Raw genomic sequence first — 16,846 nt, 5'->3', positions numbered from 1 at the left:
AGAGACTGGGCCGCTGGGCAGTATTCCAACATGATAATGTCCCCAAACACACCTCCAAGACGACCACTGCCTAGATAAAGAAGCTGAGGGTAAAGGTGATGGATTGGCCAAGAATGTCTCCAGACCTAAACCCTATTGAGCATCTGTGGTGCATCCTCAAAATGGAAGGTGGAGGAGCGCAAGGTCTCTAACATCCACCAGCTCCGTGATGTTGTCATGGAGGAGTGGAAGAGGACCCCAGTGACAACCTGTGAAGCTCTGGTGAACTCCATGCCCAAGAGGGTTAAGACAGTGCTGGAAAATAATGGAGGCTACACAAAATATTGACACTTGGAGCCCAATCTGGACATTTTTACTTGAGGGTGTACTCACTTTTGTTGCCTGCGGTTTAGACATTAATGGCTGTGTGAGTTATTTTGAGGGGGCAGCAATTATAGACTGTTTTACAAGCTGTACACTGCACTACTTTACATTGTAGCAAAGTGTCATTTCTTCAGTGTTGTCACATTAAAAAACACAAAATAATTTACAAAAAATGTGAGGGCTGTACTCACTTTTATGAGATACTGTATATAAAAAAGTCTGCACTTCTGCATAGGGGGCACTGGCACGCTGCTTCTGCTGTGATTAGTCACAGCAGAAGCCGATCAGCAGGTTCCAGCCAAAGGACGTCCGCCGGCACTTGCTGATCGGTGGGGAAAGACACAGAACAGAGCTCTGCATATGCAAACAGTGCAGAGCTCCATTGTCCGCAGGGGTGCGCTGAATTTGGTTTCCCCGCAAAGTAGGGAATAAAATCCAGCACGTCCCTTGGTAAAAGCACTTCACTGTACACACAAAAACACTGGTTAGGCACACATTTAACCCTTACATTGCCCTAGATGTTTAACCCAGCCAGTGTCATTAGTACAGTGACAGTGCATATTTTTAGAACTGATCACTGTATTAGTGTCACGGGTTTCCACAAAGTGTCAAAAGTACAGCGATCTCCAGTGTTGTGCTATTGTGTTCTGACAGGGGGATGGGCCTCCCTGATCAGCAGACCACTTTCAGTCACGCCCCATCGACAGATGCCGGACGAAACGCCATCTTTTGTCAGACCGGCTGCAGTACACATGGGCCGAGTGTTGGCCAGTTTCTATTGAACCGGCCAATGCTGCACGATATTTGAGTGCTAGGCTTAAGCATAAACTGATATGTAAGATACTTGAAAAGCACTGTATACAGGCCAGCTAATACTCACTGTGTAGGATTCCACAAGCACTGTGGTCTCTAGTGCTAACTTCTGCTCTTGTTCTATATTGTAACCAACATAGCAGAGCTTCTCCTTTATCATACGCACAGTCTCAAAATCTGCGGAGTGATTGAAGGCGTACCCGCGCAACAAAAGTAACTGCAAAAAAAGAAATCCAGTTGTTAGGTGATCTAGTTTGCTAAAAAATATTTCTGATATCCATTTAAAATCATTCATGTGCAAAAAACAAAATACGAAACATGTAAAGTAATTCAAATGCCTAAACAGGAAAATTGCTGCTGTGCCAAAGACAGAAAGCACCTCAATGTAGTTTAACACAGGTTTCAGCAGGACTTTCAGAGTTCCTCAAATAAAGACAATTACCAATATTATAAATCTGTACAACTTGCAAAAGGTCCATGCAAATGTCGTGCGAGTTAAGCAAGTCTGTCAATTTAAATTACTGTGGTAAGAAAAAATAAAAATTTAGGATTTCTAAGTCATTCATAAATTAAATGAAGTATAGCAAGTTGTGACTATTCTTCTGGATGTTATAGCCAAGAAACGAAGATGCTTTGGCTTGCAAACTCCCAGGGACTGGAGACAAAAGACCCAATTACATCAGTTTAATGTGTTAGACATTCAGTCATGATCTGGGCATCTGCAGAAGTCTTTTTGCATGGTATCTAAAAATCCTAATGCCTGGTTATTTTGGAGGAAGCACTGTGAATGTGACACGGGTTTCTAAGCTGTTCATGTGCAGACCCAGCTGCACATTTCCACATTACTATATATGTACAGTATTGGTAATATTAAATACAGGATTAATGTTAAAAAAAACAAAAACAAGACAAAAAAAAATAGTTGCAGTGAAATTCTGGAAGTTAAACTAGATTAACTGTATCTCTGTTATCAATTTTCACCACAAGATGGCACTGTGGAACCTATACGTTACCCAACACTGCTGTCAATGATCATTTATTAAGGCAAACATACCAATTATATATTGCTTTTTATTATTATTTCAGGATTTATACAGAACAGTTTGTGCAGTGCTTTAGAACATGAGACCAGACAGAGTTACAATTCAATACAAGAGGAATAAGAGGGCCCTGCTCATTAGAGCTTACAATCTAAAAGGGAGGGTCAGATGATACAAAAAAGGTAATAACTGTGGGGGGTGAGAAAATAAAAGCACAGTTAGGTGAATGCAGGATAGGCTTCTCTAAAGAGAAGGGTTTCCAGGAATCGCCTAAAAGTAGACAAAGTCAAAGATAGTCGGACAAATTCAGGTAGGGAGTTCCAGAGGATGGGAGAAGCTCTGGAGATGTTTTGGAGACAAGCATGGAAGGGAGGTGACAAGGGGGCTAGAAAGCACGAGGTCTTAGGAAGAACAAAGAACAAACTGGTTGGAATTTTAAGACTAGGTTAGTGATGTAGCCAGGGGCAGAGTTGTGAATGGCTTTGTAAGTTGTTAGCAATTTAAATTTGATTTGTTAGGCGAGCATAAGCCAGTGGAGGGTTTGGCAGAGAGGGGCAGCAGACAATCAATGGTTGGTAAGATGGATGAGTTTGGCAGCAGCATTTATGATGGACTGAAAGAGGGATAGCCTGCGTAAAGGTAATCCAATGAGGAGGGAGTTGCAGTAGTCGAGGCAAGAGATAACCAGGAAAAGAATTCGATTTGTCGTGTCATTGATTAGGAAAGGGTGTATTTTGGAGATGTTGCGGAGATGTTGCGGAGATGAGGTGGCAAGCTTTGGACAGCGATTGGATTTGGGGTAAAAAAAAGTTCAAAGTCCAGGATTACCCTTAGCACCCAGGCATGCGGGCATAGACTATTAGTTGTGCCATCAATCTTGACAGAAAGTGGAGGAGGCAAGAGGGCAAGGAAATAGGAGCTCAGTTTGGGATAGATTGAGTTTGAGGAAGTGCTGTGACATCCAGACTGATATGTCTATCAGTAAATTAGTAATGCAAGAGACTAAATGGAGTGAGCTGAGGGGGTAGAAAGATTTGGGCATCATCAGCATAGAAATGTATTTATTTTTATTTATTTAAGTCTGGTTAGAGTAGTAAGGTGCTCTGCGTTTTAAGGTACTAGGGGCTCCTAAAGAAGGTGGTTTTGTGACCTACCGCTGTGGAAGTAAAACCTTTTCACCTGTGACCTCTGATAAAAATTGGTCAAATGCCTTACCGAACTGCCAAGCCTTTAGCCATGGGATTCTGTGCATGTGAATGGAGATTACAGCTATTCTGGAAAATCTGTCTCGTGACACGTTCTACGGCATCTACACAGAAAGGTACAGAAGGCAACTGCTGTTGTGTAACAGCACTATCCTGAAATACAGGGTGGTGTTAGTTGTTCCAGCCCAGTTAGCTGCAGATTGACATACTGAAATAGCGAGTGCTGGTTGCAGTGCTGGGCCTACAAGATTAAACAGACCTTTTAGGAGGAGTGTCTCAAACTTTAGATCTGCAGAATGTTTGAAAGAAAGGGCATGTTTAATAGGAATAGGGAGATGTTTGTTTAGGACAGAGATGGCCGGATCTATTACAGGAATAGCAGACTTTTGTGAATTTGGTTTCCACTGGATAGAGTTCACTAAAAGGAGTGAAAAAATTTTCAGAAGTGAACCAGTTGTCAAACTGTACAATAGGTGCATTGACAGGGAATGATTTTCAGGGTTTTGTAGGTCTCTTCATACCGAAAGAGGCATGACAAAATGGAGGCCAATCCCAGGCGACTCCTATTCAGGGGAAACGCGTCGGAAAAGGAGCTATCAGTGTGGCGGTTAAGAACATAGACTGTACTGCAGGCGGTCATGCTCACACTATTTTGCTGTTTTACCCATTTTTTTGTAAGTGCAGCTTTTTATAAAACACACATTTGTTTTAAAAAGTTAGTGCACTATGAGCTTTTTTTCTACATCGACCACTACGCTTACATTTGAGCACTTCAAGCCAGTGTCCAATGTAAATCCCAGTGACTGATCGCAACTAGCTGAATTGTCCTGGTGGGGACACACATATGGATCCTGTTGGGATCTCTACATCAGCAGGTGGAGTCGGTGTTCAGCATAAGTTCCAGCAAGTGATCAACAGCTGATTTCCCTTTGTGAAGACACGCACTTATAGATCCCGTTAAGATCTTAGGATCTGGTAAGTTGCCACCTATTTATTCCTTAGCATGGTGGTGAAGCATCTTTGGAAAGGTTTGCACTTAACTTTCACTTGTGCATTGTTTCGGATGGACACTGTTATTTGATATAGCAGATAATTCAAAGATGGACCAATTTATTTCATATACGTGTTTTTGTTACCAAGGTTGTTTTTAATATAAACTTTGAACCCAGAGTTTCTTTGCACCAGTATTTTTTTTTTTTTTTATTGGTGGACGCTTTGCTTTTCAGACTTTGTTTCACAAGTTTTTTGCCCCTTTTTTCGTTTATATACATGATACTTTTATAAAAGCTTATGCACTTAAATTTTGACAGCGCACTTTACATATATTACCAACAAAATGGAGGAGAGTTAGTGCCTAAATTAATCTACAACCAGATGCTGGGACCGGTAATCGAGTCGGTGCTTTTCCCAGTGGAAGGGACGCATCGCCACTGATGTCGTGTCATTACCTACAGATTTGCTATTTCCAATAGTGGTCTATCATTAAAATCATACCTAAAAAGGCCTTCCATCTGTGTCCTTATCCACAATCTTCTGGTCCAATTAGGGCAAGAGAACCAACAGTCAACGCTTCAACTCATGATTCCTACATAGTTTGATAGTACAGTACAAATTGCCCATTTGTGCAATCTGTTAAACATCAGCAGTGTAATACTGGAGAGTGACTCCAACCTCAATACTGTCACTGCTTGAGTAATGGCATCAATAACATTATATTACCCTTGTCGTGGAGACAAGAAGAAGCTTCCAATAGTTTACTTTAATGCACTTGGCTACAGCAACAGTTATCCTCCCAGCCAGCTGGAGCATCCGTGGCTTTAGTGTGTATCATTGTTTATTGCATGTTACGGTTTTGTTTATTGCCAAATATAGCCCGATAGTGATATTCACTGCTTAGGCATGGCTTACCCAGTTTACTTGCCAGTTTTTGATAGGTAGATTTTTGCTTTCTCCTGGGAGATGGGGAATTGTTAGGGTCCGGTTGGATCTTCACTTCACTCATCCTTCAGTCTGAAAATCTACCTGGTTGGGGTTATGTATTTTTATGTGGTTTTTTTTATGCCTTTTTGAGAGACAACACGGTCCTATTTTTAACTTCTTGAGGGTGAGAGTATCATCATCATCATATTTATGAAATTTTGTTAATAAAGTAGCATTTTTTCAAATTCAAGCCACATGTGTCTTTATAGCAGCTGCTATACGCCCGTAGCCATAGTATCTACGGGGGTCCCTGGTTTGTTTGCTTCAAGTGTTGTGCAGGCCTTTGGCAGAGTGAATGTTTGCCTGCAATTTTGCATTGACTCTCTCTCACCTGATGGGAAAAGCGAGGAGGGGGAGGGGGGGGGGAAATGGGGGAGGGAGAGGGAAGGGCTGGGCAATAACACTCCTCAAAAAGTGGGATTTTAAGGAAAAGGTAGCTGAGTTGCGTAGATGAGCATATAAACAATCGGCTAAAATATAATAATATTTATTGAGAAACAATATAAAAAGATATAAACAATACAGATATAGACATATAATTATCCAGTAGTGACATCCAAAATTCGTGCGTGACTAGAGCCAACATGTTTCGCAAAAGGAATTTCCCAGGTCTCCTACTGGCACTGTCTCTCTGGGATCTGGCACCCAGTGACATTTCATACCGGCCGGCTTTGCGGGTGTTGTCTATTGAATGGTGATTTTAATCTCTAGTCTCGGAATTATAGTAGGTGAGCGATTTTCTGTTATAATTGATACCTGTTAGGATCTGATATTTTACTTTATGACCTAAAACTGTTTATTGTTTACACAGTGTAAATGCATTAACTGCATCGTGTCTAGCCCTGATGAAGCGAAATTCCTTTTGCGAAACATGTTGGCTCTAGTCACGCACGAATTTTGGATGTCACTACTGGATAATTATATGTCTATATCTGTATTGTTTATATCTTTTTATATTGTTTCTCAATAAATATTATTATATTTTAGCCGATTGTTTATATGCTCATCTACGCAACTCAGCTACCTTTTCCTTAAAATCCCACTTTTTGAGGAGTGTTATTGCCCAGCCCTTCCCTCTCCCTCCCCCATTTCCCCCCCCCTCCCCCTCCTCGCTTTTCCCATATTACTATAATCAGGGATGGAAAATCATTTGAGTTGTTTCCCCATATAGCCCAGCCATCCTGCTTCTATTTCATATATTCTCTCTCACCTGATCTCTCCCACAGCTACAAGTGAGGGCATTTCCTTGTGAGGCACACATGGAATAGGGTGTGGCGTATAATTAGAGTGCCTGAAAGAAGTACACAGAAAGCCATCTGAAGAACATACTGGCAAAAGGACAGGAGGAAGCGCCCGAGTTCTTTTTAACAGCTCAATGCAGAAGTGGCGTTAAAGAAAGCAACCAGTGGTGTGATGTCACACCTAATCATCCACCTGAGACTGAGCGTTTAAACATGAGCACTAACTTAGAAAAGGTTACACTGACACTGTGAGGTGAATACATTCCAAACATAGCCCCAATTTTTACAGTAATGCTCAGATACAGGGCGACCATGTCTTAACTGATCAACACGCTGGACTGTAAATAAAATCCTGGCTCCGTCTATCACAGTGGGCATACGCTGAATTAAGTCTACATGGACTGGGTTCCATAGTGATGTACAACGGCCCCAGACCTGTATAGCACTCTGCAGCTAACTCAACACATTGCACCAAGTGCCAAGGTGAGTGCCCACGCAGGATCCAAACGCTCAAAGCAACATTACAGGCCATTCCCACAGCATGGAGTCCGGATACGGCTTCAAAAGGTTTGACTAAGGTTGCAGCAATCCAGATACATGGTTTCTATGCTGGAATTAGAAGATAGTGAGGGATAGATTGAAGAATGGGAAATGAAAAAAAATAAAAAATAGACTAGACTAGTTAAGCCAAGGGTGATTTTCTCAATCATGTCCATCACTTTCAAGTGAGTGGGGTAGGGATATATGGAAGTCATCCTGGCAGTGTGTCCCCTAAAGATATGCCAGTGTCCAATCACCTGAAGGCACGCTCCTGTAACCCATTGTATATTTAAATCTTGCCTGTTTTCTATAATATATGATTAAAAAATATTAGCTTTCCAAGTGTAATTGGACAGTGTTGCCTCAAATGTGGCTAGAATGTCTACTAAACAGCACATTAAAAAGATGCCTGGCTGGTACAGAAATTGCTGCATATTGAGGATTCTTCAATAAATGTACATTTTGATAAAAAGAACCAGTTATTTGAAATAAGGCATTAATGTTGTGCTATTTTGATAAATCTTGCATTAAATTCATGAGTGATTCCATACTTTTTAAAATTGTGTCTATGCATTCTATGGACTTCATTAAAAACACAAAATGTGGATATAAATGACATTTTGAACAACAGACTGTTTTCTAAAAAGATTTCACAGTAGTTATTTTAAGCCAATGATTGGTCAATCTCAGCGCTTAAGTGATACACCACATCTGAAAGATTATAATACAGCCCTTATCTACGTTCCAACAGCCCATGGGTATACTAAACGACACTCATCTGTGGGAAAGCTGTTCATTTTAACCATAATGAAATTTCCATGTGGACTGCTGCAGGGCAATCAATGCCACAAACATTTTCTAAGTGTGATAAAGATCCAGCAACCCTGAATTTAGTGCATTTTTAAAGGAGAACGTCTCACATTAAAACTATAGAAGAGCTACATAAGTAGCTGCGGAGGTGTGTGTTGAAGATTGCACAATGGTCTTAAATTAGGGTTCTCTGGGTAGTACAAAAACACTAATCGCAATGATTTTCATTACAGATGTTAAACTAAATGAAAAGCACATAAAAGTAAAAAGCTTTCTGTATATTGAGGATTTTACTGTATTATACAACTATGCATTGTCTTGAGTTAACCTGTTTGATTTATGCAAACTCAGTTTCCTGAACAGAAAACCAGAAACTCAATAAATTACAGATAAATAATTTGTACATACTCATGAGTAGCTACAAATACCTTAAAAAGCTGCACTTATATGCAATGAATTAGGGCTACAGAGAATAGGGTACTGCATTATTTTACCTTTATAAGGTAGCGAGTGATGTCCCTGCCCGCAATGTCGAGTCTCCTGGTGAGATGAGGCAGAGAGAAACCTTCGTAAACTGGGCAGATATGAGTGACCCCATCTCCGGAGTCTACCACAACTCCAGTCAACAGACCTGCAGAGGAAGCAGAAACAGTCACATCGTGATAAAGGTGCACCTGGAGTAGTCACACTCAAACTGTTCATACGGTAGTCCAATAAATGTTTTTTTTGCCCCCAATTAACTTGTGAGCTGTTGCTTAGAAGGGTAATTAACAGAAGCGTAAAGTGATATTAAAGGGTGTTTTTTTTTTTTTTTTTTTTTAAACATGTCATGCTTACCTTCTCTGTGCAATGGCCTTGCACAGAGCAGCCCTGATCATCATCTTCTCAGGTTCCCTGCCAATGCTGCTGGCTCCTCCCCCTTGACCAGCGCCCTCCATTAGCAAGCCGCTTGCTATGGGGGCACTGATGCATACTTGCTCTGAAGCCCGTCCCAATGCGTCCATAAGGCAGAGCCATGGCTCGGCCCCACCACCCTCTTTCTGCTCATTGGCTCACTGGCTCTGACCGACAGCAGTGGGAGCCAATGTCTCCCACGGCTGTCTCTCAGCCAATGAGGAGAGAGAGAGACCCAGAACAGCCGAAGCTTCTGCGCACAATTGCTGGAGGGGGATCAGTTGAGTAATGGGGGGGGGGCTGCGAAGAACATTTTTACTTTCATATTTTCCCAGTGAAAAGCTGTGGAGGCGGGGGTTTTGTCGGGACAAGTCTTATTATTCGAGGTAAGCAGGCCAAGTTCCTAACATGGGTAGAGAGCTGACTACGATGTGTTCTCCTGCCTAGCATGGTCAGTTTTTAATAGGAATGCAGAGGGACTGTCGGGACACCAGGGATTTCACACAAAGGAAGCAATACAAAGAACATGATAAGTTTTCATACAAGTACATGGTACAGCAGGCACATACTGTAGTAGGAATATGAAACGTTGGGGCAACTTATTCTTTAACTGATAGTAGGGGCTTGTACGTAGGTGGATAACTGGACTCCAATTAAGCCAAAACTTCTTTACTGAAACATATCCATACAGGCAATGCAATACAGCAGGAGAAGTGAGACTTCTATCAAAAATGTAAGTTACTACAGCTGAACATCTTTAAAATGGAAACTATGCCTCAATCTATTCTCAAGACAACATTCAAACTCAGCTAAAATAATAACAGCAGACAGGACATCACATTAAGATTCAGAATAAACTTGATAAAAGCATAGGTAAATAGCTCTCAATCATATTCCCGATCTCATTAAACGCAATACTATATCTAGTTGAAAAAACAAGTTTATCCTGGAAAAACGTAGTACTAGTTTTCAATTTGGCAATCCTATATGCTCTATTTAAGACTGTTTCAGTATTCCCTATCCGCAATCCGAACATACAAATATTTTGGTTCTTTTTCAAAGCTTCTGTACATATCCGTCAGAATACCTCTCTGTGTGGTGGGCATGTCCTAAATCAACCGGTAAATAAAAAATATGAGAGTTGTAGCTCTGAAATGGTGTGGAGATTCTTGCTGCTTTGTAAGAGAAATATACTGGATATTTAATCCACAAATTAGAATCCTAATAGCTTAAACTTTGAGTGGGACGTGACACCCTTTTATTGATAAACCAGTGTATCTCTGTCCGATAGCAATATTAGGACATGTTTCTCTGTTATCTCTTCAGAAAAATTAAAGGATAAGATCACTTTTCCAAAATAAATGAATGAATGTATGCATGCATGCATAAATAAACTGCACTTTTTTTGCAGGTAAAAAAAAATATGCATTATTTTTTTGTTAGGACCCTTTAAAAGCACTGCAGATCGTGGGTGCAATGCCATGGTCCTGCAGACTGTCCGTGCAGCCGTCTGCCTGTACACCTCATTGTGTAACTGGCTGGCAGGAATGACAGGAAGACTCAATTTACTATTAGAGCAATCAACAGTACCCTGGTAGTTCATTGAGGACTATAAGCTGACTGGCTCTACACCAAGAATTGAGAGATAAAAGGCCGCTGAGAGCTCAGTTTTTGGGTCCACTCTCTCCCTCCAGCGCTCACTGGAGCGTTGCACTGCGGAGGTGGCAGGAAGGATTAGCTTAGGTTCAGATACTCAATGGTGCGCTGAGAAGCTGAGCCAGCTGCTGGTCAGGCATCTGGGTGGAATCCGATACTATTGTCAGGATCTCTGTATAGCCAGACAGACTCTGGCTTCAGCCCGCTGTCGGCTGAATCTAGGTTACAGGATTACAGAACTAAGTGCACTCCTGTGACTAACTGGAGAAGTAGGTCCAAGAGCTTTTTCCATACTTCTGCTTTAATTTACAAATATACAGTGCCTCACAAAAGTGCTCACTACTCAAATTTTTGTAAATATTTTATATCTTTTCATGCGATAACACTGAAGAAATTACACTTTGCTACAATGTAAAGTAGCGAGTGTACAGCTTGTATAACAGTGTAAATTTGCTGTCCCCTCAAAATAACTCACAGCGCCATTAATGCCTAAACCGCTGGCAACAAAAGTGAGTACACCCCTAAAACCCCTTTTCACACTGAGGCAGTTTTCAGGCATTTTAGCGCTAAAAATAGCTCTGGAAAAGCGCGTCAAAATTGCCTGCTATTAATTTGAATGTGTTTTCACACTGGGGCGGTGCACATGCGGGACGGTAGAAAAAGTCCTGCAAGCAGCATCTTTGGGGCGTGTTTGCAGCACTGTAAATAGCGCTCCAAAAAATGCCCCAGCCCATTGAAATGAATCCAAAGCGCCGCAAAACGGGTCTTTTATGGTTTTCTTTAAAGGCCTCGTTGTCATGTTAGCTTAACCCGCTTCCAGACCGCCCCACATACATTTACTGTGGCAGGGCGGCCGGGTGCGCAAAATCACGTACCTGTACATGATTTCGTGCATATGGTTGGACACAGCGGGAGCCAATCAGCAGGTCCGGCAGCCGCGACCCGCTGATCATTCACAGGAGAGACGGAGCAGCGGTGATCCGATGTAAACAAAGCACACCACTGATCTGACAGAGAGGAAAGGTGAGAAATTGTGTTTCAGCCAAGCTGAATCACGATCTCCTTTCCTCCAGTGAATCCACCCCCGCCCAGTTAGAAACACCTCCCAGGGAACACATTTAACCCCTTGATCGCCCTCTAGTGTTAACCCCTTCACTGCCGGTGTAATTTATACAGGGATCAGTGAATTTTTTTTTTTTTTTTTTAGCACTGATCACTGCATTGGTGTCACTGGTCCCCAAAGTGTCACTTAGCGTCACTTAGATAAAAATCGCAGATCGCCGCCATTAACAGTAAAAAAAAATAAAAAACAAAAGTCCCTAAATCTATACCATAGTTTGTAGATGCTATAACTTTTGCGCAAACCAATTCATATACGCTTATTGGGATTTTTTTTTTTTACCAAAAATATGTAGCAGAATACATATTGGCCTAAATTGAAGAAATTTGGGTTTTTTTACGGCGATGTATTATAGCAGAAATTTAAAAATACTGTTGAGGGTAAAGGTGATGGACTGGCCAAGCATGTCTCCAGACCTAAACACCATTGAGCATCTGTGGGGCATCCTCAAACGGAAGGTGGAGAAAAGCAAGGTCTCTAACATCCACCAGCTCTGTGATAACATCATGGAGGAGTGGAAGAGAACAACCTGTGAAGCTCTGGTGAACTCCATGCCCAAGAGGGTTAAGGCAGTGCTGGAAAATAATGGTGGCCACACAAAATATTGACACTTTGGGCCCAATTTGTACATTTTCAGTTAGGGTGTACTCACTTTTGTTGCCAGCGGTTTAGACATTATTGGCTGTGTGTTGAGTTATTTTGAGGGGACAGCAAATTTACACTGTTATACAATCTGTACACTCACTACTTTACATTGTAGCAAAGTGTCATTTTTTCAGTGTTGTCCCATGAAAAGATATAATAAAATATTTACAAAAATGTGAGGGGTGTACTCACTTTCATGAGTTAAGTGAATAGTACTCCTGCGCCATCAACAGTAATAAAAGTGAAAAACACTGTCACAAACACCGAAAAGCAAAATCTGTGGCTCTGAATGTATAAAAACAAAGATGATTTTGCGCTGTCCACAGTGAAACGAAACAAATATCTCAGTCAACATGAATACATAAAAATACATAAATCAGTGAATGAATAAATATTACTTCAGAGTGTCCATAAATACCACATGCTTGTATAAAGTGACTGATACAATAAGTGATTATTGTATAGTCCTAGCAGGGGCACAATATGCCAAAGGTGCAAAAAATGTATAAAAGTGAATGTGCTCTACTTCTTGCACATTCAAATGGTGAAAAAGACTGGTGATTGGTGTCTCTTATCCTGCTACATTCCCTACTTATGGACATTGTAAAGGAGTATTCATTTGTTTCAGGCTCGGTTCACACTAGGGGCGGCACGACTTGCAGGTCGCCTCACTAGGGCGACCTGCACACGACTTCTGCATAGAAGTCTATGCAAGTCGCCCCCAAAGTAGTACAGGAACCTTTTTCTAAGTCGGAGCGACTTGCGTCGCTCCGATTAGAACGGTTCCATTGTACAGAACGGGAGGCGACTTCTCAGGCGACTAGGTCGCCTGAGAAGTCGCCCCCGTGTGAACCGGCAGTTATAGTCTAAATACACATCTCTTCTATTATTATTAATTGCATCCAGCTTTCCATCTAGCTTTGTATAGATATGCCAAGATGCCATTGGATCTACATCACCTCCGGTATCTCTGGGCTCGTTTTTTTATAATAATGAATATCTATTTTCACTTTAGCTCCAGCGTCTTATGTTTTTAGGATTCCTATCAATCTCAGATTTTAAAATTTCAAATTTTTAAATTAATAAAGATTCACCATCTGTTTACATCGCACATTGCAGCTCTATAATTAATAAAGAGTCTATTTGTGCTCTACAGGAAAATGTCCATTTTGGCCAGCTTGACATAGTAATATAGAGTCAATTAGAGACTATAGGAAAATTGCCGCTGACCCTATTGATACAGATAGAGGACCATAGGAAAATGGCTGCTACAATACATCCTAATGGCAGGCTACAGGACACGTGACGATAACAGTCAGGATTAGGCGGCAGATCAATCGGAAGTGACGTACGAATATGAGCTTGCTGCTCGTGGAGTATACGCCTTGCTGTATTGTTTTTGATGTGAGTACCAATATGTTTTTTAATAAAATACCCCTAAAAAAAAGCTATATCAGAGCCCTTTTGTTTGTTACCGCCACCACATTGTAGACTAGGTGGACATCCCAGAATTACATCTAAGGAAGCATCGCCGTACATCCAGTTCCCAGAGCAGCATTCATTACAGAGTGGATCCCTAAAGTAAAGAGGAGATATAAGGATCCCCCAAAGATATTTATCTAATGCTGTTACCTTACAGCAGTAAGGTGAGAGGCCTGTGAGCACTGAGGCGTCACATATACAGTCATGGCCGAAATTGTTGGCACCCCAGAAATTTTTCCAGAAAATCAAGTATTTCTCACAGAAAAGTATTGCAGTAACACGTTTTGCTATACACGTTTATTCCCTTTGTGTGTATTGAAACAAAACAAAACAAAACAAAAAAAAAAGGGAGGAAAAAAAGCAAATTGCATAATGTCACACAAAACTCCAAAAATGGACTGATCAAAATTCTTAGCACCCTTAACTTAATATTTGGTTGCACACCCTTTGGGAAAAAATAACTGAAATCAGTCGCTTCCTATAACCATCAATAAGCTTCTTACACCTCTCATCCGGAATTTTGGACCACTCTTCCTTTGCAAACTGCTCCAGGTCTCCCTTATTGGAAGGGCGCCTTTTCCCAACAGCAATTTTAAGATCTCTCCACAGGTGTTCAATGGGATTTAGATCTAGACTCATTGCTGGCCACTTTAGAACTCTCCAGCGCTTTGTTGCCATCCATTTCTGGGTGCTTTTTGACGTACGTTTGGGGTCATTGTCCTGCTGGAAGACCCAAGATCTCAGACACAAACCCAGCTTTCTGACAGTGGGCTCTACAGTGCGACCCAAAATCCTTTGGTGATCCTCAGATTTCATGATGCCTTGCACACATTCAAGGCACCCAGTGCCAGAGGCAGCAAAACAACCCCAAAACATAATTGAACCTCCACCATATTTCACTGTAGGTACTGTGTTCTTTTCTTTGTACACCTCATTCCATTTTCGGTAAACAGTAGAATGATGCGCTTTACCAAAAAGCTCCATCTTGGTCTCATCTGTCCACAAGACGTTTTCCCTGAAGGATTTTGGCTTACCCAAGTACATTTCGGCAAACTATAGTCTTGCTTTTTTTTATGTCTCTGTGTCAGCAGTGGGGTCCTCCTGGGTCTTATTTCATTTAAATGTACAGATAGTTCACGCTGACACTGATGCTCCCTGAGCCTGCAGGACAGCTTGAATTTCTTTGGAACTTGTTTCGGGCTGCTTATCCACCATCCGGACTATCCTGCGTTGCAACCTTTCATCAATTTTTCTCTTTCGTCCACGCCCAAAGAGATTAGCTACAGTTCCATGGGTTGCAAACTTCTTGATAATATTGCGCACTGTGGACAAAGGCAAATCTAGATCTCTGGAGATGGGCTTGTAACCTTGAGATTGTTGATATTTTTCCACAATTTTGGTTCTCAAGTCCTCAGACAGTTCTCTTCTCTTTCTGTTGCTTAATGCGGCACACACAGACACACAATACAAGGACTAAGTGAACTTCTCTCCTTTTTATCTGCTTTCAGGTGTGATTTTTATATTGCCCACACCTGTTGCTTGCCCCAGATGAGTTTAAAGGAGCATCACATGCTTGAAACAATCTTATTTATCCACAATTTTGAAAGGGGCCAAGAATTTTGACCAGCCCATTTTTGGCATTTTGTCAAATATGTCCAATTAGCTTTTTTTCCTCCCTTTTTTGTTTTGTTCCAATACACACACACACAAAGGGAATTAACATGTGTATAGCAAAACATGTGTTACTGCAATACTTTTCTGTGAGAAATACTTGATTTTCTGGAAAAATTTCTGGGGTGCCAACAATTTCAGCCATGACTGTATTATAAGAGGAGACACCAATCACCAGTCAGTCATTTTCACCATTTGAATGTGCAAGAAGTAGAACACCTTCACTTTTAATCATTTTTTTTGCACCTTTGGCATATATTGCCACCACTGGGTCTATAAAATTATCACTTATATTATATTTATTGTATCAGTCACTTTACAAGCATGTGGTATTTATGGACACTCTGAAGTAATATTTATTCACATATTCATTCACAAATTTATATATGTTTTTATTTATTTATGTTGTTTGAGATATTCATGGTTTAGTTTTTCACAATACTGTGGACAGCGCAACATCATCTTTATTTTTATACATTTTTGTGAGTTACGGTTTGTTTGTATATTTAAACTTATGAGAATGTCACTTTATTCTCTCAATGTGATGCCCTGTTTACGGTTTTAGTTTAGTGGATTTAAATGTTGTCTTGAGATTTGATTAATGTTAATCTAAGGCAATTAACATTTTTGATAATCTTGTACAGTTGTGTGAAAGTATTTGTCCCCTTTCAGATTTTTTTTTTTGCATATTTGTCACACTTAAATTACTCAAATCAAAAAATGTTATTACATAAAGATAAACCGAGTAAATACAAAATGCAGTTTTTAAATGACGGTTTCATTTATTGAGGCAAAAAAGCTGTCCAAGCCTGGCTGGATTTATGTGAATAAGTAATTGCCCCCTAAACCTAATAACTGGTTGTGCCACCCTTGGCGGCAACAACTGCAATTAAGCATTTGCGAAAACTGGAAATGAGTCTTTTTTTTGGCCTACTCTTTGCAGAATTGTTTTAATTCAGCCACATTTTAAGGTTTTCCACCATTAACGGGCCTGTGTAAAGCAATGATACAGCATCTCAATTGGATTTAAATCCAGGCTTTGACTAGGCCACTCCAAAACCTATATTTTGCTTTGCTTGAACCATTTGGAGTTGGACTTGCTGTTGTGTTTGGGATCATTGTCCTGCTGCATAACCCAAGTGCACTTGAGCTTAAGGTCACGAACTCATGGCCGGACATTCTCCTTTAGGATTTTCTGGTAGAGCTCAGAATTCATGGTTTCATCAATAATCGTAAGTCGTTCAGGTCCTGAAGCTGCAAAGCAGCCCCAGACCATCACGCTACCACCACCATGTCTGACTGTTGGTATGATCTTGTTATGAAATGCTGTATTAGTTTTATTCCAGATGTAACGGGATGCACACCTTCCAAAAAGTACAATTTTTG

General features: G+C 40.8%; 1 protein-coding gene across 1 annotated transcript in view; it reads right to left on the bottom strand.

The window, feature by feature from the left end:
- ACTR2 (actin related protein 2) overlaps positions 1 to 16,846 on the bottom strand; it is a 123,098-nt gene that overhangs the window by 28,502 nt on the left and 77,750 nt on the right. The window contains exons 5-6 of the mRNA XM_073628209.1: positions 8,487 to 8,623; positions 1,244 to 1,393 (exon numbers count right to left, since the gene is read on the bottom strand). Coding sequence (XP_073484310.1) covers positions 1,244 to 1,393; positions 8,487 to 8,623 — 287 coding nt within the window. The remainder of the gene's footprint in view (positions 1 to 1,243; positions 1,394 to 8,486; positions 8,624 to 16,846) is intronic.

Source organism: Aquarana catesbeiana, linkage group LG04, assembly GCF_042186555.1.
Source record: "Aquarana catesbeiana isolate 2022-GZ linkage group LG04, ASM4218655v1, whole genome shotgun sequence".
Classification (NCBI taxonomy): domain Eukaryota; kingdom Metazoa; phylum Chordata; class Amphibia; order Anura; family Ranidae; genus Aquarana; species Aquarana catesbeiana.
The sequence above is the reverse complement of the archived record's forward strand: the minus strand, read 5'-3'. Positions and strand labels throughout refer to the sequence as shown.